This window comes from Numenius arquata, chromosome Z, assembly GCF_964106895.1.
Source record: "Numenius arquata chromosome Z, bNumArq3.hap1.1, whole genome shotgun sequence".
Taxonomy (NCBI): Eukaryota; Metazoa; Chordata; class Aves; order Charadriiformes; family Scolopacidae; genus Numenius; species Numenius arquata.
In genome coordinates this window covers 70,401,107-70,427,306 of record NC_133616.1, presented here as the reverse complement: position 1 = coordinate 70,427,306, position 26,200 = coordinate 70,401,107, and the positions used below count along the sequence as shown (strand labels likewise).

Genomic DNA, 26,200 nt, shown 5'->3' with positions numbered 1-26,200 from the left:
CTATTCTGTTAGGTCCACATTATGTAACGGATTTGCCAAAGGACAGAAATTTGCCAGTGATGGCCTAAGGAATGATCATCCAAGAATTGCCGTAAACTCAATGGGTCTAAAGCTCTGAAAGTAGCCAAGGTGCTTCTCCTGCCAGCCACCTGCTCTTGTGGCGGCAGCTTAACGCACAGCTCAGAGTGACACCAATTTTGGTATAACTTTCCACATTCTGGTATTTGTTGAGACAGGAGTTTTCCCAAATTGGATGATATTTCCAGATCATCACTGTTAAAACAGCAAGTGATAGGTACAATTATTACCTTCTTTTCTAACAGGTACTTGCAATATGGACTCAGTGATACATTATTTTCTTCCAATTGTACTTCAATCATCATCCTATATGTGGTGACTAAGGATATTGGGCACCGTATAGTCTGGGAATTTGTTACGGAAAACTGGCCACTTTTAAGTGAAAGGTATGGTAAGCTACCAGCTTTGGATTCCCTTTATTTCTGTGGCTGTTTGGCTTCTTCCTCCATCTTTATGTTTGAGTTGTGAAATCCAGGTGCAAATTTTCCTTTCAGAGATGGCTTTTTTTTGCAATGATTGATGCGCTTCCTTAAGTATGCCCTGCAGAGTTTTCAGAGGATTCAATTCTGATCAGAACTTAAGGTCAAAGAAGACCTCATGTCAGATGCAGAATGCTTTAAAAATTAGTCTGTTCCTGACTGGTTTTGTTCTTTTAAGTGTTAAATTTCCTGGGAAATCTGACTCTAGAAATGGGTTGATCCACTAGCATTTCACAAGCATGGGTGTAAAATGCTGGAGGTAGACTGTAACCTCTTTTCCAAAGAGAATATGAAGAGATGGGGGATTGGAGCATACAGGTTTACAAGCACTGCAAGGACCAACTACAGTGTTATTCCCTGACTTAAGCCCTAACCCATCTCTAGCCTGCCTGCACTGATGCAGGTAAACTGCAGGAGAGCTTGGGCTACCTGTCTTGAGCAAAGCAAATATTTTGAAGTCTGTTCGAAGACTCCTTCTCTCCTGGCAATGGTGAAAAGCAGTGGAGCCATGACAGAGTGTGTTCCTGCTGCGTTTGGTGGCAGAGGAGTCCATCGGGAGCCATTAGTGGCAGCATAACCAAGACCAGCCCTCTGGGAACATTCAAGTGTGTATCTTTATTGCTAACACTAGAAAAGGCAAGTTGTAGCACATTTGTGCCATAGAATCATAGAATCATGGAATCATTCAGGTTGGAAAAGACCCTCGGGATCATTGAGTCCAGCCATCTTCCCCACTCTACAAAGTTTTTCCCTACACCATATCCCCCAACACCACATCTAAATGACTCTTAAACACATTCAGGGATGGTGACTCAACCACCTCCCTGGGCAGCCTGTTCCAGTGTCTGATCACTCTTACTGTGAAGAATTTCTTCCTAATGTCTAGTCTAAACCTACCCTGTTGCAACTTGAAGCCATTCCCTCTTGTTCTATCGCTGTTTGCTTGTGAGAAGAGACCAGCACCAACCACTCTACCACGTCGTTTCAAGTAGTTATAGAGAGTGATGAGGTCACCCCTCAGTCTCCTCTTCCTCAAACTAAACAGTCCCAGCTCCCTCAATCGTTCTTCATATGACTTATTCTCCAGGCCCTTCACCAGCTTCGTTGCCCTCCTCTGCACCCGCTCCAGCACCTCGATATCTCTCTTGTATTGAGGTGCCCAAAACTGGACACAATACTCCAGGTGTGGCCTCACCAGTGCTGAGTACAGGGGGACAATCACCTCCCTACTTCTGCTGGTCACACTATTTCTAATACAAGCCAGGATGCCGTTGGCTTTCTTGGCCACCTGGGCACACTGCCGGCTCATATTCAGCCGTGTGGTGACACACGGCTGAATGAACGTGTGGTGACACATTCAGTTGGTGTGACACACTTGTGTCACACCAACTTGTTGCCTTACAAAGCTTTTCTGTGTTCCATACTGATGAGAAGTTTGCTGGGAAACTGACACGTTATTTTCAGACTAAAAGAATAGTGTGGGCATTAATTTATATGCCATTCTCAAGATACCAACAGAAACACCAAGTTGTTAGGATCACTATTAGTCTTTCTATCTCAGTTTAGCTGTATGGGTTCACACAGATCATGCATTTTAAGCAAAGAATTCATGCTACCAAAGTAGAAATACTAAATCTTACCAGGAAACTAAAATGAAGGGTAATTAGTGTGCTTCAACCTGCTCAAATGCCTAAATTGAATGTTAATGATATTTCTTTAAAAGGGGAAAAAGACTACACAATTGCAAACTTCAGCTTAGTTGGTATTTCCAAATGGTAACGAATAACTTAATAGTGGGAGTATTTTCAAATGATGTGAAATTTAGTATATTTGCTAACATGCTATTTGAAGGACTTTTATCTCAATTTTACAGGTATGGGAAGGAGTTGTTACATGATATATTAAAAGTTATGGGAAGATTTGTCAATACAGATGTACAGATCCAAGAGGTAAATCAGAGAAGCAGTTTTAACTTCATTGCCAGTTTGTAAATACAGGCTTTTAAATCTCTTGTTTTTTAAAGAATTCATAGAATGTACTCTATAATGTTGCTGTGTTGAGACACTGACAAAAATGGTACTTCCTCATCTGAGAAATAAACGTATGAATGTGCACCTGCAGCTCTGCAGTCTGTGTGTGTGCAGCTGGTTGACAAGCATGGCGTGAAAGTGAGATTTTGTGCAGGGATGGACGTTGTCCTGCTGTGTGTGGCTGCAGTGTAAGAGGTTGCCTGCCCGTGTGCTGAACAGGTGGTCTACGCATGCGACACAGTTCTTTCCTTTTGACTGCCTGGCAGCCCAGATGAGCCCATGAACAATACTTTCTAATTGGGCTGCTGTACATCTGAAAAAAGGGGATGGGTTGGGAGAAACCTGCTGAAGGGTTGAAATCTGTGGTAGGTGGCTTTAGGCTGTCTTAGTTTATTCCCCACCGTAATCCACATTGGTGCCTGTGACAAATCAATAACTATCACTGCTCGTTTCATACCCTTTTCTTCTTCTTTAACCTCCAGTCCAAGTCTCCCCAGATTCTTTCCCAAAATATTATTTTCTCTTCTCAACAGCTCAGCTGTTAGGCTGTCTGCATGTGATCCACGTATCTGTGCCAGCCCTGAACTGCTAGTATCTGTCATTACGATGAAAATGTTGCTTCCCTTTTTTGCTGTTGATATATGCATGTGTACAGCAAGTAACTCAGAAGGGATACTTAATGAGGAGAGCAATTCAGAGAGTTAGCTCCTAGAATCACAGAAATCTCTCTTTAACATTCATGAACTGTAAGTTTTTCACCTTTTGTTCTTTAGGAACAAGTTGACTCCCTAGGATGGCAAAAGTAATAGTCCAGTGCCTAAATGAACCTTCAGGTTTGGAACTGAGTCCCATAAAATATTATCAAAGTCTCATTTTCAATGTCTCATTTTCATCTTTGAAATCTGTAGAGATCACCTTTGCTATGATGTCTACAGAAACATAGCAAAAGTTGGGCTGCTGGCATGTTAGGTTGCTAGTTACCATGCTGACATTTATCTCATTTCTCCTCTTCTTCATTTCCTGCTCCCCCCATACATTTCTTTGCTATCCTCCAGTCCCCTCTTGTCTTCTGTTCATTAGCCTGATAGGAAAGATTTCTTGTTCTGTGATAGTATAACAGGCAGCACAAGAGGATTCTGCTACCCAACTAGTCCTAGCCGCTGTGTGGTACCACCAGTGCTAGTGAGTTGGCTCCATTTGAAAGGGTTTTTAAAGGGACGGCAAAAGGGCACATTTCTGATGTGCAAGGAGCTTTCCCACTTTAGTGTAAATCAGTAAGCTTGCCCCATCCCTTCAGTCCCTGCCATCTCACCCTTTTCTGTGCAGTTCTGTCTAAAGCATCTGTCAGGTACACAGTTCCTTTCTGCAAGTGAAATTTTGTGAACTAAGTTCATGTGTTTATTGCTTCAGTTACAGGTTTTTTATAACACTACACTGGAAGAGGATGAGAGAGCAGCTGCTACTCTACTACTGGAGTTTACAAAAGTTGAAAATATGGAAAGGAGAGAACTGCTAGTCAAAGTTGCCAACTGGTTACAGAAGAATGTAGATGATTGACTTGGAAAACAATTTCCAGTATATTTTAGAGTGTGATTCACTAGCATTTTGGAATTCACTTTGGGATGTAATTAAAAATAAAGCACATTTTTATGAATCCTGTGGTCCTCCCAACTGGAAAGTAAGGCTAAAATAATTCACAAAAAAAGGAAAGATTCAGCAAAAGAAATTAGAGATATATTTTTGTATTATATCCAAATTAATTTCCTTCTAGATGAGTTGTTAGTAGGGATGCATTGCTAATAATAATGTAACATATAGATACAGTCCTAAATCCTTTGTTTTTTCTGAATGTCAGAATGAAAGGTCTGGTACAAATTTGTGGCAAAAAAAACCATGAGAAAGCTGATAAAGTTTTATATTCTGTTTTGCTTATGATTTTGTGCTGGTTTTGAATGTGGCAGAGTCAATTTTCTTCATAGTAGCATGTATGGGGCTAGATTTCGGATGTGTGCTAGAAACAGTATTGATAATATGGGGATATTTCAGTTACTGCTGAGCAGTGCTTACACAGAGTCAAGGCCTTTTCTGCTCCTCACCCCATCCTATCAGCGAGCAGGCTGGGGGTGCACAAGAAGCTGGGAGGGGATACAGCCAGGACAGCTGACCCCAACTGACACAGGGATATTCTATATCGTATGATGTCATGCTCTGCATATAAATTAGGTGGAAAGTTGGCTGGGGGGCCACTGCTTGGGGATTGGCTGGGCTTCAGTCGGTTCATGGTGAGCAATTGTTTTTCATTTGCATCATTTGTCTTTCTTGGGTTTTATTTCTTTCTCTTTTTTGTTAGTTTCCTTTTCATTACAATTTATTATTATTATTATTATTATTTTATTTCAATTATTAAAGTGTTATTATCTCAACCCATGAGTTTTCTCACTTTTACCCTTCCAATTCTCTTGCCACCAGTCCTGCTGGAGGGAGAGTGAGCGAGTGGCTGTGTGGTGTTCAGTTGCTGGCTGGGGCTAAACCACAACAGACTTGTACTGTGGCCTTGGGCAAGCCATTCAATCTGTCTCTCTCCACTTCTATGCTTGTAAGTTGTGAAGAGGACAATAATTTAGAACAGTGCCTTGAAACATAAACTTAAGAATGGCTTCAGAGCTGAAGGGAGGAAAGAACTAAAGAAACCTCAAATTTTAATTGTAATAAATGAATGCCTTGTCATTCAAACTTTATTTTTCCTTAGAAGATCTATACCTAATGTGTCTACATGCCCATTTGTGTTTGATTAGGAATGTGCTTCTGAAGAGACTCTCCCAGTTGTCTCTGTTTAGCATCCTTCAACCTGCAGGACAATCTTGGAGTGTGTGAACTGGATTCTTTTTGGATGAGATTTATCTAGGAGATGATGAGCTCCTGGTGTGCAACTGATAGACACCATGATCTGATGGTCATTTTGTCCATGGCACAAGAGTGCAACTAGTCTAAACTAACCCCTCTGGATCATCACCAAGTGTTTCCATTCTTACTGCACTGAGCTGCTCACTGATGTAGACGTAGGGTTAATCATCTTGCTTATGCAGCATTTTGGAAGTGACAGACAGACAGAATTCATTCTATTAGCATTAGCAAACCATATTAGCTTGTGGTTTAAGAAGTATGGGATCCTCAGTCCATACAATTTATTTATTTGTGGGGTAATACTATTATGACAAAACTACTGTTAACCTGGTGCTCAGGTTAACATAAAAAACAATGTTATGTGGGAATGCAGGAAACCCAAGTTAAAGTACCGCACTATGAGGAGACAAGGAATAAAAACCAGACTTGTTAATACAAAGAATTTTTCACTGGCACCCTCTAAATACATTTAAGGAAAACACTTCCATGTTGGCTGCAATGAATCTCCTCCCCATGGCTGCAAGGAGAAGTTATAACTATTTTGAGACTACTTAAGAATCCCTTTAGTGTATGGGAACTGTGAATTGGTGCAGCCAGGTTTGTGCTGGAACTGTTTGATCTCTTCAGCGTTTGATCCAGTTAGGAGTAGTGCCAGTGAAAATTGTATGCATTCTTGACAGTCTTCATCAAGCTGATTCAGAAAGCAGAGGAAGTCATCGAGGCTGTGATGAGTGAGAAGGGTTTTGTTTCAGAATTTCCTGTGACTTCAGTAGTTAATCACTGGCTCTGCATGCCTCATCAGATGGGCTAAGCAAAGCTCAAGAAAGTCATTGTTGCAGGATTTATGGACTAAGCTTCCCGTAACAACATTTTACCCCAAAGCTCAGTAGGTCCAAACAATTTCCTTCGAACTACAAGTAACTACTCTTCCTTTCTAACCACTCTTCCTTATTATTCTTTTCTTATCTTTTTCTTCTTTCTACTGAACAAAAATCTTAGTAAGAAATGCCTATATGTAAACAATTACTAAAACCAATTTTAAATAAGAAGTTATTTTCAAGTGATGTCTTCTGACTAATGTGTGCCTCTTGGCTGACATTCTGTATTGGAGAATAGCAGCACAGTTTTCATGGCAGAGAGAAATGTCGAAGGTGATTGCTAGGCAATGTGCCTGAGCAGGAGCAGATCAAAATTGCTCTTGCTTCCAAAGTCTGCACATTTGTGTGATGTGTAACCTTGACAGCTGTACAGTGGCAGTTCTTGCTGCTGTTGAGTACAATTTGAGCACAGATGTTTGGAGAGTGGCAACTGGGAGAAGGAGACGTGCATGGGAGGAATCCAGGGCAAGCTGGGAAAGCTGCTTTATTGTGAAGGATGCTGGGGTGACAAGAGGTTCACTGAAAATGAGTACAGGGGCATGGATGGGAGGAAATGAGCTTTTATAGTACTTATGTGGACTGTGTAGGTGTTATAGGGCATGTAGTTTTGAAGATGTGTGTGTGTATGGGGCATTTTCAAGTGAGTGGAGGTGTGTCATTGATAGACAGGATGCACTTAGGAGGCCCTGAGGGGAAAAAAAAGTAGATATGATGGGAAAAGACCAGCATTTTGCCTTAAGTTGTACCCTCTGCCTTGAGAGTGGGGAGATTAAAATGTTACACTTGTTCTGCCTTTACAGCATGTATGCATGACATGACAGGGCAGGAAACTTGACAGGTGGCAAGGATGAGGAAGACATTGTGCAGTGGAGAGTGAGGGAGAATTAGGGTCTCAGGAAAAGGTTGCAAGGAAATGGTTTGGAAGGAAATGGTTTGGACCTACTGGGCGTAGGGGTAAAATGTTGTTATAGGAAGTTTAGTCCAGAGTAGTTGGGCAGGGAGCATGAAAAGAGATGAGAGGACCAGGAGTCCAAAGAGGAGACAGGAGGAGAAAGCAAATAAGCGAAGCTGTAGGAGCAAGGGAAGATCCAAGGGGAATGAAGAGAACGGTGTAAAGAGGGAGAAGTTCAGGCTCCTCTTAAGTGAAGTGCTTGCCCTGCCTCCTTTTCCCATAGAAACTCAATCTGAGGTATTTTGAAGCGTTATGTTGTATTCTTTTGGATCCTATGTTGTTCATCTAGAACAGGGCCAATAGGCCTTCAGGTGTGTCCTTGCCCCGGTGGTAGTCATCTGCAGTTCCTCACCAGTGTCCATGCCCTGGCATGAATTCTCCACAGGCCCCAGTCACCTTGGAGGTGTCCTTCCTCTGGCATCAAGCACCTTGTCCCAAGTGGGCATCTCTGTCTGTGTCTCCTCCAGTTTGTTTCCTTCATTTTCTCCTGCCCCCCTACTGGTCTTTCTTAAATAAGTTTGAGCAGTGGTGCCATGTATTCCTCTGACTGGCTGCAATTTTGGTGTGTGATGGGCTGTTTTTGTCCATTTCTGAGCTGGTTGGACAGAGCTGTTAGAGCACAGGGCAGTTCCTGGCCCACCACCAACCCCCGCTGCCTAAATCCTGATAGTGCTGATCAGTACAGTCCCATAGTCTCTGCTGCAGCCACCATCATGAGCTGTCCCAAAGCACACAGCTTCCAGCTTTCCTCAAAACACCAGGGCTGGCACTAAGAAATCCTGTGTTGTCGTTTGTCCCTCTGCTGCCACGCACTCTCCCTGCCAATTTCTCCATCACTGCGAGCCAAGCTGTTCCCAGTAGGAAGAGAGACTTCAGAGCTGTTTAAGTCAAGGTCCAAGAGCACCAGCCAACTGCTCCTCTGCACCTCTGGGCACAGCTGCCCTATTGCCCCACTCTGCCTGTGCCCCCTTTCCTCCTTGGCACCTTGAGGAGCCTCCCAGGCAGGTGAGGAGAAAGCAGCTCATTGTGGAGACTGGGTAGTCAAAATGCGAGCCCCATGCCACTTGGCTCCATTGATGGCAGCCTCCTCCTTTCAGCGCTGTTGCAAGTCCCAGAAGGGTGAGTACAGGGTAGGGAAATGGTAACAGGGACTAAAGTGCCATAAATGAACAGAGTTGTGGCCTCGCCACATTCCTGTTGTGACTCATGGAGGACAAAAATAGCTGACATCTCTGTACCCCTTGGCCCAGAGGTGCAGGGGCTCCTCTGGAACCAGGTATGATGGATGGACCCGGCTCTTTGACTAAACTAGGCTCCAAAGGCAGTAAAGGCCTGGGCCATAACCATGCCAAGAACTTCTCTAGTTCCAACCTGTTCTCTGAAAGCTCACACAGGAACAGGGTGACATGGGGACCATTGATGCATAAGAGCTTGGAAACTGGAACACCGACCATGTGATTAACACAAGAATAGCAGGTGGTTCTTCCACGACTCATTTGTCAAGGAACAAAGGAAGTTGTGAGTACAAGGAGTCTCATGCTTACGTTTTCCATCACATGTAATTTGACTGCTAGCCAACACTTTATTCCATAAATACAACAGGCTCAGTGTGCCGCCTTTGAGCTCTCCCTGCTAAGCAGCTGGCTGCATGGCAGTGATTTCCCCTTGAGCTGGGACGCCTCTCAGGGTTGCTCCTTGAGGCTGAGCGACCCCTCACCAACTGCAGATCTTTGGTAAGTGACCGATATGGTGCATAACCTTGTATTATAATGCACTAAGATTTTGTATTGGTAAGTTTGAATCACTATTATATCCTCTGTGCAGTATGAAATAGAGTGAACTTTTTCACTCTAGTAGAGCCCAAGGAACTGTTTCCCGAGGGGATTAGGACATTGATTTTTAACAATGAAAAATACTATTTTTTTTCTCTTCGGCTGCCCCATTTGTGCTGACTGCAGGCTGCTACTGAGCACACTGCGAGGCAGAGTGCACTAAGGTGTACAAGGAACAATTAACTTGTCATTGGATAATGACCAGGAAACTTAAAAGAAATTTAACAAATCTATAACCATTTCTCTGGTTTTCTTCCCTCCCCGCCCCCCCCTCCCCCAAATAGTGTCATATCTCCTGACATGTATTTTCAGCCACATGCTCATGGTGGGGAAGACTTGTCCCTGTAGGAACCATTAGAAGTTTCACCACCAGAATCAATCTCTCTAAATGTTGTCTAAGATTTTAATCTACATGTATATCCTCACTTATAGCCTAGCACCCACTCATTGTCATGTATGCTATGATAAACAAATATCATAACTCGTCCACAAACAATTCAGAAAAAGTTCAGCTACACATGCATAAGTATTAGCAAAATGGAAGAAAAGGAGATAGTAAGCATAAGTTGGTTTAATTATAAATTTTGTATTTATAGAGTTAACAATTCCTGTTTCCTCCATTATGTAGAATATGGGGAAATCAGAAGAAAATTGGAAAAAATATTGGAGAATAAAACAGGTTGTAGGTTTTTGTTTGTGGCTTGCTGTTGTATGAGTACCTTGGAGACTGATTTTTTTTTCCCTTGAGGGATTTCTGTTTTATTTTTCACAACAAGGAAAACAGTCTGTGGAACAAAATGAAGGTATGTCTTGCAGTATTTAAATCACCAGAACTAGAAATCACCTGCTGCTAGAACGTTACATCAGCTTTTGGTTTTAAAAGTGTTTGGAGGGAAAGAAAATAGTATGGTAAATAATAAATTTACTTGCCCTCAGACTGGGTTGTGAAATACCTCAGAGAATGGATGGATACATCTGATGAAGATAAAAAGACACATTGCACTATCTATCTGAGCCAAACAGGAGAATTTATAAGACTTGACAGTTTTGGATGTTTATTAGGATTTAGCTGTGTTCTAGGGCAGAGTAATGAAAGCCATAAGTGATTGCAGCGTGCCGGAAATTGGAATTTGGAGGTAGCAGGCGAAGCCTGAGTTGTCTCCACTAGTGCAACAAACAATTCTGAAAGGCGGCAAGCTGAACTATGAGGCTGTGTTTGGGGAGCATATTTATTTGATGACTTCAGACTGTTGGAGATGGTGAACAGAATCCAGAATGTTTTGTCTAAAGTAGTTATTACAGGGTTTCTTACCTTTAAGAAAAAGAATTTCACATTTGCTTTGTGAACTTACCACAGATGCAAATAATAAATGAGGACTCTCATCCTAGTTTATATCATTTCTCTATTTCCACTCTTTGTGCTAAGTACTATTTAAAAGCCATAATTAATGAGACAGAAAGTGTGAGCTGCTTTAAGACAGTTACCTGGCACTGTCTTCAGTCTGCTTCTCTGGGGAGCATTATTTTGACTATTTGTCTTCTGTTTCAGTCACTCTGGGGCTGATGTCATACTTCCACTATCAGAGGAATTGTGCAGCCGTAAACCTTCACTGTGCCAGCCTCTTCCTTTGGTAAGCACAATTTACAATTCTGGAAAATCTCCTTTCTCTCTTGTTGTCTGCTCTGAACTGAATGTACTCCCTTCAAAACTGCAGGTTTTCAGAAGGTAAGTTTGGCAAATCTCTTCTGCCTATTGCATGACAACCAGAATGTGCACATGATTTTATAATTATCTCTTAGAGTTCAGCTAAAGGACTCCTCACTTCCAGTTATGGCAGAAAGGCTCTGGGTTTGGCAGGGAAAACTCATGAGGATTTGTTTTAGTTCACTGGCAGAGGGCAGGACTTGCTCCTTTCGACTCCTGCACAGAATGGGACATTACTCTGTCACCACGTTTATCAGTTTTCTGGGAAAACAGCTGACTTACAGGAGATCAGACCTATTTATTAATTTGGTCTGTGTTACCTGGCTGGCTTCAAGGCTGTCTTCTGAATACATATGCACATTCGAGGCTATGACAGAAAGCATGGACTAGTTGGTAAATGGACTTCCTACATCTTTACAGCTCAGTCCACAGTTGATCTCGAGGAAGATTAATTTATGCTCATTCTTAATTTGGCTGGCACCACGTGTCCTATAGAGATTTCAAGATACATACTTGAATGTGCCACAAACCTGACTGCTGGTTTCTGAGCCCACAGACACCTCTGCAGGTGATGAGGAAGATGGGACTATTGCAATGTGTTGGTCTAACCCATGTGGGCATAGTGGGATTAAAGTCATAGGGACAACATCTTGTCTTGCCCTGGTAAAGGTATGACCACGCTTCTAGACCTCAGCCAGAAATTCTGCAATGCCGTGAACAAACACAACTTGAAAGGAATGTGTGTTTGCTCTGGCAAGCCCTGCAGAGATACTAGCTTTAGGCTGCTGAAATCAAGCAGCCTGAAGTATCTGGAATGCTGGTCATCACATTTCACACCAGCTGAATTATTTAGCAGTGCAAGGATCTGCAAGGATCATAAATAGGAATAGTAAATTCTTGAAAGAGCAGATACAGGAAAATATTTATCTTATGAAAATTATAAACAAATGCAGTTCTTTCCAAATCCCAACATCTTCTGAAACTGTTATCTGAGCAGAAACATCTGTCTCTTGGATAAGACCAAGCCTCTTTTAATATAACACAGCCTCTGATTTTCTTCCTCCCTTAATCTGCTTTTAGCCTTGTCAGCTGTGCCAAGGGTTTGTGCTGAAATTGCCAGTTCTCAGCCACACGCTATGGCCACAGTGGGATGTTGAGGTGTGGATGATTACCTCCAGGAATTACTTGCTGTATTCAAAAGGTGTGGGAGAACATAGGTTTTGGTGGAGGAAGAGTGCAATTGATGGTTGTCCTCAGAGCTGAAATTTTTATGGAAGAGACTAGTGTTCAATGCATTGCCCCTGGACTATCACTACAGCCAGACCAAAAATAGTAGATGAAAAAGCTCTGCTTCGGGACCAGGAATACTTTCCTTTGGATAATTAGGTTCTGCAGACTTGAGAGTGGATGTCTGAGTCTCATACTTTCCCTCGTTCCCCTCTCCCCCTTCAGAACATGCTGTGGAGGATAATCAGTTCCATGAGTCTCAACAATTTCTGAATCTTGCACAGTTTCCTAGTCACAGTTTGTTTCATTTTTGAGTATCTTGCCTGGAGATTAAAATTTAACACTTTACCTTTAAAATATATATGGAGACAGAAATGTGCTACATTTTCTGTGCAGGATACTTTCACTGAGGTTCAAGGGCATTTGAAGCATATGTTTGGAACAAGATGGTTGTTCCTTTTCTGCTAGTATTTTAGAAGTGGCTTCTAATTTTGGGTGTTTGGCTCCAGATAACTGCTAGGACCTAGTTTCTAAAGGAGTCAAATATTTACAACCCTGAAGGACGTGGGAATTCTGCATGCTTATACTGGTAGCTGTTGATGGCTGGTCTGATCCTGAACCATGTACACTATAATAAACAGGCATGGGCGATGGTCATGCATACTCACAAAGTGCTTTAACAATGTTGGGTGCATGCTTGGACACAACAGGAGATGGAAGAAGCAAAACTTTATCAGGGCTGCAACTTGAGTGCAAATGAAGAGCAATACTCCCTTTCTCTGGAGCAGCGGCCCTCATTCTTGTTTTATTTGTGGGTCCCTAGCAAATTTACAGTAGGAAAGCAGGCTCTCCCATACAGCAAATATTAATTGCCTGGTAATACTTTTCCTTTTCTAATCCTAAAAAGATGCTCAAGTCCCAGGACTAAAGCTGTTGCTGTACAGCATCCCTTTATGAACAGTGTCATAATCTGTCATTCTTCAGGTCACCGAAGAGGAGAAAGTGAAATCTTCTCCAAAATAGGCTGAAGGCTGTTCTTTCCACCTCTCAAAAAAGCTTCCCCTCCTGTTATCACAAGGTCCCTTCCTTCTCATTGCTATTCCCACTTTGGCTGTTGCCCTGCATGAAATGGCTGCAACAGCCAGGACTAAGGGCCTGGACTCCTCTCCTGCTCCTCTCAGAGAGGTGCTGGCCTTTTGGCAGTAGTGAAACGAAGATCTTCTCTGGGAGAGGGTTTGGGAAACAATCCTAAAGTGCAGGGTAACCTGGCAGAGACCACTGCACTACCTTTCAGAGTCAATGGGAGAGACTGGGCAGCAACTGGGGAGGGGCTGAAGAAACTCCTAAAAAGCTTAAATATTTCTGGTGGTGTTTGGGGCTAAAGTCTGAGGCACTGGAACTGTATATATTGCACAAAAAGTTTTAACTAAGTAGCTTCACAAGATGGGTAAGAAGAAATAGCTAACATCCATCCTGAACAGTTGCCACCACCATTTCTGTGTGATGAGGGAGAAGTGATGGATGGCGTTTGTAGGACAGACTCACAGAACCCTTAACCCTCCCTGAGTGCTTTGCTAGCAGAATGAGTGATGCATTTTTTTGCTATTAAACCTAAAAGTTACACATTCTATTTATACACAAAATCTTTCACAAAGCTGAGGACTGAGATTTAAAAGCCAAGAAGTTTACTTTTAGGTCATTGGTTGAAGTCTTCAGCAAGAAAATTGTGGATCGGTAGGGAGTAGTCTAGTTGCTGTGGGCACAGCTCTGACACAGGCTTTGGGTGTCTATGAATAATACCAGAGAATATGCTCAGGCCCCTCTTGTCCCCCGCCTCCCCCTACCCCCCCGCTGGCCTTTTTTTGAGCTCTGCGAGAAGCAGCGCAGCCAGGACAACAGTGTCACCTGCTGGTTAGAGAAATGTGCTGCTGTTTTAATTCCCCTGCACATCCCCGACTGCTTTTGTGTATTCTGTAAGAATACCGCTTCTCACCTTTACGTTAATAACGTGTCAATGCGGTGAAGCGGTGGCAGTAACATATACAGCGATGACAGCATTTCCTTAAATTTCTCTGTTATTTAAACACTAGAGATCTTCCGGGGTTTGCTTAACTAATAATAGAGTGGCTTTGGTGATACAACTTTTGTTTATGTTAGTTATATTATTTTAATACCATTTTAAAATTGAAGATAATACTGAGCCACATTTTGTTCTGTATTTGCTATTGGTTAAGAATACATAAAAGCCTATTATGGATATCACCTGCTCACCTTAAAACCTTCAGTTAAAAGTCTGTGGATCTCGCACTTCTGCATATATCTAACACATACGTATGTATGTATTTCACAAAGGTGGCCAAATGAGTGATCACGCAGAAGAAAATGGCAAGAAAAGCGTTTCTGTCCAGGTAACATCTGCAGAAGGAAATGTCTCTCCCGCTAACAACTGCTCAATAATACAAAAACAATTGGTATGACTTCTCCAGTACCATTTTATTACCAACATACTTACCATTGTCTTCAATTTCTTCCACAATTACAAAAATAAAAGGCCGGAGTCAATTGGGAAATATAAGTAATAACAACAGTAAAATGGGTCAAGTTTGCAGTGCAGGGATTTAGAGGGTCAAGAGCATTTCTGAGCTCAAATGAAGCAATAAGCAGGGAAATCGGAGAGTATTCTTAGAGGGAGGACTATATGGCTTATTATTTGTTTCCAAGTTGAAACTGCATAATTTATGATCATGGACAATGATGATGCTGAAGAATATTTTCTGCACTGAAAATCTCCCATAGACTCAAAAGCAGAACTGTCTGAATAACATAAGTGCATGAAATTGCCCTGTAGGTTTTCAGGAGGATGTAACTGAAGATGTACAGCATCAACCACCTTGTAAATAAATGCACTCAAGTGCATGGATATTTCTAAATCACTGTATCAGCAGACTGGGCTGAACTGCAACTGCTTCCCCCATGAGAAGCAATGAAGGCACTCACTTGTTTGTGAAAAGTCACTGTGGGCTCTGAAAGGAATGGCATCCTCCAGGGAAGTTGAGAGGTTGCAAGTCAGACCCATTTGCCTAAGAGGAGAAGAGATATATTTGCATGTATGTTTGTGCCTTTGCCTAATGAAAGTATATGTTCAATGTCCACAGTCATTGTCCAAAGACAAATTGTTTGACACAATGCCCATGTTTGCTCGCACTGACTTTAGACATGACTGTCAACGTACACGGGCTATGTGGAATAGCAATACACAGAGCTGATGTTTTAACCTCCAAAACTATTCAGCAGTTTTAGCTAACTGCAAGCATAACTTGCACAAAACAGGTGAGAAAATGCTCCCGTCTATTTCTCAAAAACTGCTCAGTTTAGCCTATTTCTTTTTGTATGTGGTTTTTTATATTCCTCACTTGTGCAAAAGCTTCCTTCCTGCAGTAGTTGCTCCTCCAGACACTTCTCTTGCCCCCAGATTATTTGGAGAAAGAGGGGTTCTAGGCATCTGAGGGAACAGTGAAGATAAGGGCGAATCCAGTTTAGATGCTTATAATCACAGTACTTGTTTTTACATTATGGATAAAGTTGAAGGGAAAAAAAAAGAAGTTCTGCCTGCCACAAGACAACTTTCAAACTCCATGCCATATTATAAGAGTCATGTCTTCAGAGTCGTGGTTGTTCCCTCTCCTGTCGGGATGCAAAATCTGTCAAAGAAATACTCAATTAACAGTTAGACAAGCAAACATGTTAAACAATGTGATCTTAATTTAGGTTGAGTTTTGCTTCATTTTCCTACCCGTGTTGTTTTAAGTTACCAAGAATATTAATATTATTTTAATGTTATTTGAAAGCAAGTGAGGACACCTGGCAGCTAATAAATATTAGTTCCAGCTGTACTAATTAGAAACTTTCTGCTGTTTATTTATAGCAACAACTTGAGAAACAATTAAAATCCTTAGCCTTTCAAAATCCAGGACCTCAGGTAGCCGACTTCAATCCTGAAACTAGACAGCAGAAAAAGAAAGCACGCATGTCACAGATGAAACAAGATTTTTTCTATAAGCCCAAGTAAGATGTACTAATTTATTACATATTTTACTTCAAAAAAATGGCTGGTATGCTATTTACTTAATATAAATGAAATTAATAAAAGCATTAATATTTTTCAGGTAAATTTTTTACTCCATATGAAAGCTATGCTATGAAAACAAGCTTTTTCTGTGTGACTGAATACAATTATGATTAACTTCTTTGGCATACTTTCATGTTTAATAACAGTGGCTGTTGCAATTAGGATATAATGCTGGTATTTCATTATGATGTGAGAAATATTTGTTCCTGGACAAATGTTTTCCACGTTTGGTTTAGTCTTCGACCATGTTGAAGCATTCTCTGAGAATCACTTTTTCTTCTCTTTCACAGAAGTACAAAGAAGTATGACAAACATGGCAGGCTGCTTTGTAATAACATCGATTTGTGTGACTGCCTGGAAAAGAACTGCCTGGGTTGCTTCTATCCTTGCCCCAAATGCAACTCAAACAAATGTGGACCAGAATGTCGCTGCAACAGGAAATGGGTTTATGATACAATTGAGACTGAAGCTGGCAACGTGATCAGCATGTTGCCATTTTCTATCCCTGACTGATTTTCTTCTGATAGAAGATCTTTGTCGGGCACAAAAACTATCTTCACATTTTATTAAAGTAGATCTTGGCTTTATGAATTGTCTCTAGTGAAGTGCCTGGTAGTGGTGCTTGTGCTTCTTTATTGCTGCCTACCTAGCAGGCTTTAACCTTCCCCATTAAGTAAAAGTATGTATTTCACTCTTCCTCAGCCTTGCAAGCTATACTGAGGCATCTAATCAGTCCTCTCTAAAGCTTGACTTTCTAAAACGGAAGGTGTCTGGACTGCAGTGGGAAGATAATTTTCTTACCCTGGGAAGTTCAACCACATTACTTGTAATGAGCTTATTTCCTTGCTGATTTCTCTGCTTGTTCATTTACTCAGATGTGTGACACAGCTCTTTCTTTTGTGAACATTTGCACAAGTGTCTTTTCCTTCTGATGCGTTCATGTCTTGTATAGATGAGACAGGTGTCATTTGGGATAACACTGTTCTTTGAAACTAGGTTGCTACTTTCCATGTCCCTCCGAGTATAAAGCAGAGGAGAGTGGAAACAACTCTGCAATTCTTTCTTGCTGCCCAGGCTGCAAGACTGAAACCAACATATTCAGTCAGCACTACTTTTTTTTTTTTCTTTTTTTTTTTTTTTTTTTTACAGTATATGGCACACTCAACCTGGATCAGTCATTAATTATATAGCTAGAGGTAAACAGATTAGATATTTTTGCCTCTGGACAGAAAAGTCTCTTTGGTTCCAGGAGCTTCCTTTTCATGCAAGACATGGCAGATTTCCAATATCATAACTTACACCCAGTCTTCTTATGAGGTAGGGGTTCTCACCCTTTCTGAGGATCTTGAAGGAGGGAAGGCTGCAGATTGCTGCAGGTGATCTCCAGGAAAACGCTGCTAGTGGTGGAGTTATTCCCTGGGCCCAGTGCTTGTTGGTTTTGAGGAGACTCTCCCAATTTTGAATGTGGTACCACATTTTGCTCCTACAAGAGGCCACTCTCTGTGGACAAAGACCTCCTGTTCCACGGCTGAGATATCTCCCAGTAGAAGAAGCTTCCTGGAATAGATGTCGAGAATGCCTTAACATGGCAATCTCCTTCTGACTTGATACCTCAGAAAGATTTGTTGCTCCTCTCAACTAATGATACACCAGTACTTAAGCTTGTAGCATAAAAACACCCAGGACCAAAAAAATTCATAGAAATAATTGCTATGGTGATTAAAACACTGTCTGGCAGTTGGATCTGGTGCTGTTCTCTCATGTAACTTACTGGTCCTGAACTATCCTTTGACTTGTGCCAGGAGTCCAAATAGCCCACGTTATTCCTGAGCTATATTTCTTAAGGTAAGTGGAAATCCTGCCAACGTAGTCAGGGATTGGTTTCTTGTTCCAGGTGTGCCACAGACTCATTCTGGACTTGGTTGAATAAGCAGCTCTTTGTTGAATAAGCAGCTCTTCAAGAAGATGGCAGCCTTTCTTTGAAATAACCTCAAGCTCTGAAAAAGACAGGTTTGAATTAGCTTCATTTCCTTTCTGCTTAAAGGAAAAACTCCAAATAGTTTCTCAAGTGGGTTCATGTGGTAAGGCTACATGTTAATTTTTTTGAGTAATGTGATTAAACCCAGATTACTTCAGAATCCTATTACTGAATTCATTGGTGTTACTTTGTGTTTTTAACATAGACCATGCCTCTGTCACAATCATTGCTAATCTTGCTAATCGCAAAGTATAAAAGAAGTCCATCACAAACACACTTAGTGCAATCTTGTAAATATAGCACAAAACCTGAAAAACAGAAGTGAGAGCCAAGATAAGGATAATGAAATGTGAGGATGTTGCACAGGCAGTTCTGCTGTGGTTTGACAACGGCTGTTTACCATTGCAATGATCCTGCTAACTTTTCCCCCAGTTCCAAATGAGCAGCTGACAGTGCACAAGTATAATCCCTATTAGGGCAGTTGTACACGGAGGCGAGAAGGGGGAAATAAGAAAGGAAAAGACCAATTCATACGTATATTTATATTGATTGTGAAACTTAGTGGTTCGTTCAAGTATATAAAAATAACAATAGAGTGCCCGTATCTGATAGTTTTTGTTAGGCACTTACACAATGTCAGACTGCATGACATTGTGCCTTTAAGTAAAATCCCTTACCAGAAAAGGCAGAGATTTTTTCTCAGTCTGTTATGAAATTGGCCACTCCCCAGATGACACTAGATCATCTTTTTACTTTATAAGATGTCAGGCTCAACAGAATTTATTTTTTCCCTGTGGAAGGTTTGCTTCAAAAAGCTAATTTTTAAAATAAGGGGAAGCAGATCAATTAACTGTTCCGTAAGGTCTGTCGGTCCTTCTTCTCTCTCCTCCACCCTGGATTATGCAGGTTCAACAGTTTGTGACACCGACAGTTAACTTTGCCTGTCTTTTCCTTGTCCACATGGCTGCGTTGGTCATGGCTACCGGTGATCCCACTGTGGCTTAAGGCAAGATGAAAGCACAGGTACATATATTAAACCATAGCTTAGCTAAAATATCATCTCATTCTCCTGCCTGAAAATGGATTCAGTTTGTTTAATTTGAATTCATTGTGCCTTCCACTGTATTTCCCTTGCTTACAATTCATATCTATCTGGAAGGAGATATTCACCCTCTGCTTTCTTCGATGTTATTACCACAAAGAAGTCAATCTCATGGAAATTAATAATGTGCTCCCCTATGATTTTTGTGTAGGCAAAGACGGTTCTTTCTCTACTAACCTCCTATGTGCTTGGGCAGTGTCTTATTGGGATGCTTGATTCCAGGGATTCCACTGTGCATGTTGTGCCATTGACAAACTTGAAAACTCAGAGAAAAAAAAAAAAAGAGCCATGCACAGCATCTTGTTGTTTGCCTTCGTTGCACTCCCTTGGACTTAAAGCCAGAAAGTTATCACTGAAGACACTCGTTATTCAAAAATTTGCCTACATTTCTTGATACGAGAAGTTGTCACAGCTCTGAAGAAAAAAAAACAAACAGCTGTCCTTGCATATTGTATTGGATACTTACAGCTGCTCCTAAAACAACAGCCAATTTAAAGGAAATACTAATAAAATTATTATCATGTGGCTCAGAAGAGGCCACAAGGAAAGTGAAGGCCATTAAATAATGACTTCTAAGATGCAAAGGTGTGCTAAACACAAAGAACACCTGACACTTTATCAGATGAGTTAAGCCAAGGGAGTCTTGAGTAAGAAGGCAGAAAGCTGTATGGGGGTACAGGGCTGAGTAGGCAGTCAGCTGTAGCAAGGCTGTCACTCACGCATCTGTCTCTGTTTCCATGCTAATAAATGGGCAAAATCACGCTGACTTGCTCAGTGTTTGTAAATCCTTCATGCAAAGTTCCACAAGGAAAACTTAGAATTATTTATATAAGTCCTTTTATGTAAAGGCTCCATGATTACTAATCTACCATCACATTAACATAGCACCTCAACACCTCAGAAACACGGACTAGCAATACAACAGATTATAGCACTTCAAAACAACAGACAGAAAATACGAGATTTTTTTTTTCCCCAAAGTAGGCTCCCAAATTCTGTAAGAAAAGTGTGACAGGGTTGCTGATTAACGTCAGTTAACTGCAGTATGTTGCATGGTATTCAGTTTACCTACCGTGCCTTAAAAATGATGAAGGACCATTAGCTCTGTGAGAAGTCAGATCTGTGGTTCCAGAAAGTCTAGGTATTTCAGTCACAATCTGAGACCATTAAACTGTCCCTCCTGGTTTAAAATGAACTTGTGCATACGGCGAGGTGCCATTCAATTCCAGTGCCCCATTTGGAGAAGAGTATGTCCATGCTGCTGTTGAACTTACACTAGTATGTACCAGCATTTGTCAAGGTGAGAGCTCTACAGTTAATATTTGCCAGCCTCTGTGATTCATACAAACACAGAAAGGCATTTAAAAAAGAGAAAAATGCCTAAGATGATGCCTAAGATTGTGTCACAGGATGTGAGCAGGTTAATACAAAAGCCCATAAAACATCCATTTGCATGTCTGAGTGGAATATTTTGAGCCAAAATACGGGTAACAATTTGACTCAAAATTTGTCTTAGCTAGGTGGCTAGTTAAGACAACTGATAAAATACATTAAATCGTGTAATATTAATAGCTCAGTGAAACAAGCTATTATTCCCACTGGAAAAATGGATCACAGATGCAAATACAAAACAATAATAAATGAATGGATGTATGAGAAGTCACAACTTTATATAATTCCTTTTTAGTAACAGAAAAGGTATTGGGAAAAAATATTTAATTCTGCACTTGACAGCACCTTGTCAGGTTAGCTTAATTAATTCCCATCAGGTGCTTTCTTTTCTTTCTTGCATTAATCACGGAATAATACAGAGTAGAAGAAACCTCCAGTGGTCTCACGTCAAAGCTCCTGTGTGAAGCAGGTCCAGCTGGAGCAGGTCGCTCAGGATCCTGCCCAGTTAAGCTGTTAATGGTCATTGTTTTGACTATTCATTTTGAATATTCATTTGATGCAGCAAAGTGTGAAAGAAAACACTTTAAACTAGGTCCATACGATTACAAAACCAAAGAATTGGCAGCAAATCTGAGTGGTGCACCCAATACCTATATCAGATGGAACTTTTTTGAAATAAGTAAGCAATTGTCTAGACTTCCAGTCGCCCCTGCTTGTTTTGACTGAACAAACTTTATAAAATTCTGCTCTTGGCGGAGATTTCCTAGAACAAGAAGTTACATTATTTCAGCGTGGAGTGAAACACTCATTCTTCTTTTCCAGCTAAATAAATTTATTCAAGAATATTGTCTTTTCATGTTTTACAAGAGTACAGAAAAACAGATGAAATTGATGAATGCATTTATATTTCACCCCAGAACAATAGCTTGAAAAAATATAGCTGCCTTTCATAACAGTAACTGTGGGTCCAACTTCTGGTAAGAGGTATAGTACGAATGTTGTTAAAGTCTCAGCCAGGAATTCTCTGCTTTGAAATTCTCTTTGGAATACAGCCAAGTTTGTCACTCTCTTTTTCCTGAAGTTGGTTCTTAAGGCTGAGTCTATTTAAACAGACATTATCTTTTCAAATGTCCTGGCTGAAATCCTGGCCCTATTGAAGTTAACGAATAAAATCCCCTCACTTCCAACACAGGCAAGATTTCAGTATATATGTTTATAAAACGTTTCTTTACAGTACCTCAAAATTTTACCCGCTTTTTCCCACCTGCCTCTTGAGCCTATCATAATGTATTACCATATGCTTAACCCTTTGGGCCACATCTTATTAACCTTTACAGCCACATTCAAAAGTCTTTCGCAGTTTTTTAATATTTTTAGTTGGCTTCCTAGGAAAACAAGATTTACTCCGTCATGCTGCCCGTTCGTCTGTTTGCTTCTCCTGGTGTCTTTTAGCCCATTTTTCAATTTCAGCCAAGTCTGTGAGTTTCACACAGCCCATGTGTTGGCGGTATGTTTCAAACACCAGCAGCCACGACACAGGACTGAGCGGGGAGTAAAACCCCCGGTACCAGCGGTGTCCAAAGGGCAAAGTTAAAAGTTTATCAAGAAGTTTTGGCTGCGACATGCTTGAGGCACCAAGGATCGTACCTGACCGTGAGCAGGATGTGAAACCAAGCAACGTGTCCTACGTATTCTGTCGCGGCTGCTGACTTAGATGTGTCTAAGGCAGCAAAAAAACCCCCAAACTTCAAAGATGAGCCAAGAGTGTCTCCAAAACTAACCCTGCATAACGTGAAAATACTCGTTGGCGAATAATGAACATGCTAATCAGGTAACGCCATCCCCCAGGTGTCTCAAAAATAAGCTTAGATGCATATACTAGTGGCACATGAGCCATTATTGACCAACCAGCTGTACTTTATCCTTATAAATATCGGGTGGTTTGAAACGTGAGGTGTGCTGGCGGCTCTTAAGATGCCTGGCACCCCATTCTGCCAAATTGCAATAAAACCAAGTACCTCGACTCGGTGCCTCGACTGGCTCTCGCCCACCGCGTGAAGAACCCTAGTTTAAGGACAACACCAGGACAACACTCTGTAAAACACTTAAACCTGATGATTTCGACCACGATCCCCGCAACGGCCGCGGAGCCCTGAAAACCCGTGAGGGAGCCGCCGCTACTTTCCCGCTCCCCCAACACCCGAAGGCCGCTGCCGGCCCGCCCTGCCCTCAGCCGGGGCGGAGCGGCGGCGCTTGGCCTCTCCGGGATGCCGTCGGCGGGCGGGGCCGCAGCGGCAGTCATGGCGGCGCCCGTGATCCCAGAGAGCGAAAGGTATCGGTTGCTCCCGCCGCGGCGGGTCGGGTCGGGGGCAGAGGCAGGGCCTCGCCGCGGTGCCGGGGGGCGGCGGGGCTTGGCTTCCCTCTGACCGCCTGTTCTCCTTCCGCGCAGTATCCGCAAGGCCGTGTCGCTGCTGAACGCCGTGGACGCGGGCCGGTTCCCGCGGCTCCTCTCCCGCATTCTCCAGAAGTTGCACCTGAAGGTAGGGCGGCCGGGCAGGGCAGGGCGGGGGGAGTCGGCCGTGGCCCGGCGGAGGCGGGGGAGCGAGGCAGCGGCCGGCGGTAGCGGTGTACCGGGGCACGGCCGCCTGCCAGCCCCGCTCCCCGTCTGGGCTGGACTGCTGCGAGACGGGACGGGACGGGAGGGCAGCAGGGCCCAGCCGGGAGCAGCGCTGCCCCTCCGCTGCCCGGGTGCCACCGAGTCATCTGGTAGGGATGAATGTGACGCGTTTTGCTAAGAGACAGTTACTTCCAAGTAATTTTTTTTTTTAAAGTATTTTTTGATCTTAATTTTATTCATTGCTAATTGTTCAGGCTGTTTCTGCCCTTGTCGCCAAGAGGGCCAATGGATTCCTGGGCTGCACAGGGAAGAGTGTGGCCAGTAGGTCGAGGGAGGTCATTCTCCCCCTCTACTCTGCACTGGTGAGGCCACAACTGGAATACTGCATCCAGTTCTGGACTCCCCAGTTCAGGAGAGACAGGGAACTACTGGAGAGAGTCCAACATAGGGCAACTAAGGTGATTAAGGGATTGGAGCACCTCCCTTATGAGGAAAGGCTCAAAGAGCTGGGGCTCTTTAGCCAGGAGAAGAGAAGGCTGAGGGGAGACCCTATCTATGTTTACAAGTACCTAGAGGGTGGGTTGAAGGATGATGGAGCCGGACTCTTTTCAGTGGTTCTTGGTGATAGGACGAGGGGCAACGGGCACAAGGTGGAACATAGGAAGTTGCATTTAAATATGATGAAGAACTTCTTTACGGTGAGGGTGACAGAGCACTGGAACAGGCTGCCCAGGGAGGTCATGGAGTCCCCTTCTCTGGAGATTTTCAAGACCTGCCTTGATGCAGTCCTGAGTAATGTGCTCTAGGCAATCCTGCTTCAGCAGGGGAGATGGACTAGATGATCTCTAGAGGTCCCTTCCAACTCTGACAATTCCGTGATTTCAGGTGAATGATACAGGAATTGGCAGAAGGTGAATGATGTGAGAAGCAGTGATGCCAGTTGTAACCTGCCTCCATCCCTCCACGGGCTGGTGTCTCTGAGGATGCTCTCAGAGGAGACATGAACTCCGTGGCTTGTTGCACAAACTTCGCCCTTGCCCTCAAAAGGGAAACGCTAAATGCACATTATTTTTTTGCCCTGCGTTTCTGTATGTCCATCAACCAAAGCCGCCCATTGTTATTGGCATTGAAGTTAAAAATAAAGTCCGTCACTTTTAGTGAATATTTTTGTCATCTTAACAGAAGGCTTTTTTTTTTTATTTGCAGAAGAAATAAAAACCAAATAAGTAAAATCGGTAGCTGTTTTCATCATACACTGCAAAATAATCAAATGGAGACTAAAGTTAATCTTGGCACTAAATATTGCAGGAGGAAACTGTAAGATAAATGCTAAAACAGAAATTATTTTGAGTTTTTTTATCGTTCAGTGTCAGATTATGTTTATTCCCTTGTTTTGTGTTCAAAAATTATCAAATGAAATACAGAATTTGTTTTTTATACTTTTTTTTATACACATATATACCAACTAACCGTTAAAATATTACAGGTTAGTGGCAGCATGGATAGAAAATAGAAATGTATTAAAGGTCTTAATTCTGAGAGTATAATGGTTGTTTTAATTATTTGATTCAATTGCTGATTTTTTTCCTATCAAAATTACTTGTTTGGATGCTGCTGTTATTGCAGAGGGTTTTCTCAGTTGTTTTGCATGGATATTGACTCATTGGTAACTGGAAAGTGTTGCCAACTGTTTGGTTTGGTTTTGGGTCTTTTCACTACTCAGTAGCAGCTTAGTAGCTTTTCACAGTTTTAATCAGCGTTTACATGAGCTGGAGTGGTCATTTTAATTCAGCACACTCAGTCAATCGCATGAGTCCTTCAGCTGGCCTTTCAAACGTGTCTGACTCTAGAGCACGTTAAATTGCTAGAAACATTAAATAAACTTACTTGCCTTAACATAACAGATACTTGGATCTCTGCATTTCCTTCTAAAAGCTAACTATCCAAATAATGTTTCCATTTTTATATTCTTATTACACAAAACCTTCAATGATCGCAGCATTTGTAATTGCCTCATTTTTTTTTATTCTAATGGCTGAATTGCTTTTTTTGTGTTGTTTTGCAGTTTTGGATTACTAAGTGGTCTAAATATGGTGTTTTTATGTCTGTAGCAGAGATTTGCTAGTAATTCCGTTTTACGAGAAGGCAATATCTGCATTTAAATTACTATTTAATTTGCTGTGATATAATAAATAGAACTGCTGTTATTTTAAAAGCACAGCACATTCTCAGTAGTCTTCGATAATATGGTAGGCTATAGATTCAAATCTCACTTTCAAAGTAGGCATAAATTAGGCCTTTATAGGTAACTAACTTCGCTACAGTTTTTCCTTCTGTTTTCTTTGCAGTTGGAGTGAAGTAGCACTCTTCATAATTCTCTTATTTGTATTTATAAAAGGTCATTAGAGGTGATCTGCTACTTGAAAGAAAAATGCTTCTTTAGTGTCTCTCGGGTGCAAAGAGAGAGCGTTTTCTTGTGATGTATTTCAAGCAATCCTGGTAATTTCTCATGTAATGCTGTTGGCTTTTAATTTTGATTTTCAGTGAGAGGAATTACATTGTATTTTTCTGTTGGAAAAGAGATTTACTTCGTGGGTTTTTTTCTATTTAGAAACAACTGGGCAGCCACTATGTTTATAAAAATGGGGAGGAAGTTTTTGTTTTGACAAGTATGTTGTTGATGGCTTAATGAAATGTCAGGACTAACCATTTTTGTGCTTCAGGCTGAAAGTAGCTTCAGTGAAGAGGAGGAAGAAAAACTTCAAATAGCTTTTTCATTGGAAAAGCAGGATCTTCATCTAGTTCTTGAAACTATATCATTCATTTTGGAACAGGTACCTTATTTTTATCACTATGAATTGATAATTTTTTTAATCCAATTGTAGATTTCAAAAATA

General features: G+C 41.8%; 3 protein-coding genes across 4 annotated transcripts in view; all 3 read left to right on the top strand.

The window, feature by feature from the left end:
• LVRN (laeverin) overlaps positions 1-4,144 on the top strand; it is a 36,341-nt gene extending 32,197 nt beyond the window's left edge. Inside the window, exons 18-20 of the mRNA XM_074166523.1 lie at positions 324-464; positions 2,431-2,506; positions 3,998-4,144. Of these exons, the coding sequence (XP_074022624.1) occupies positions 324-464; positions 2,431-2,506; positions 3,998-4,144 (364 nt within the window). The remainder of the gene's footprint in view (positions 1-323; positions 465-2,430; positions 2,507-3,997) is intronic.
• A 10,301-nt stretch (positions 4,145-14,445) lies between these two features.
• ARL14EPL (ARF like GTPase 14 effector protein like) lies at positions 14,446-16,727 on the top strand. Its single transcript, XM_074166767.1, has 3 exons — positions 14,446-14,556; positions 16,011-16,150; positions 16,505-16,727. The coding sequence occupies exons 1-3, from the start codon at positions 14,446-14,448 to the stop codon at positions 16,725-16,727; spliced, it is 474 nt and encodes a 157-aa protein (XP_074022868.1).
• A 6,208-nt stretch (positions 16,728-22,935) lies between these two features.
• The window catches only part of COMMD10 (COMM domain containing 10), a 114,385-nt gene continuing 111,120 nt past the window's right edge, over positions 22,936-26,200 (top strand). The window contains exons 1-3 of one of the 2 annotated variants that reach the window (XM_074166230.1): positions 22,936-23,018; positions 23,136-23,226; positions 26,027-26,137. In XM_074166230.1, coding sequence (XP_074022331.1) covers positions 22,954-23,018; positions 23,136-23,226; positions 26,027-26,137 — 267 coding nt within the window. In that variant the 5' untranslated portion in view covers positions 22,936-22,953. The remainder of the gene's footprint in view (positions 23,019-23,135; positions 23,227-26,026; positions 26,138-26,200) is intronic. The other variant, XM_074166228.1, reaches the window with a different exon arrangement.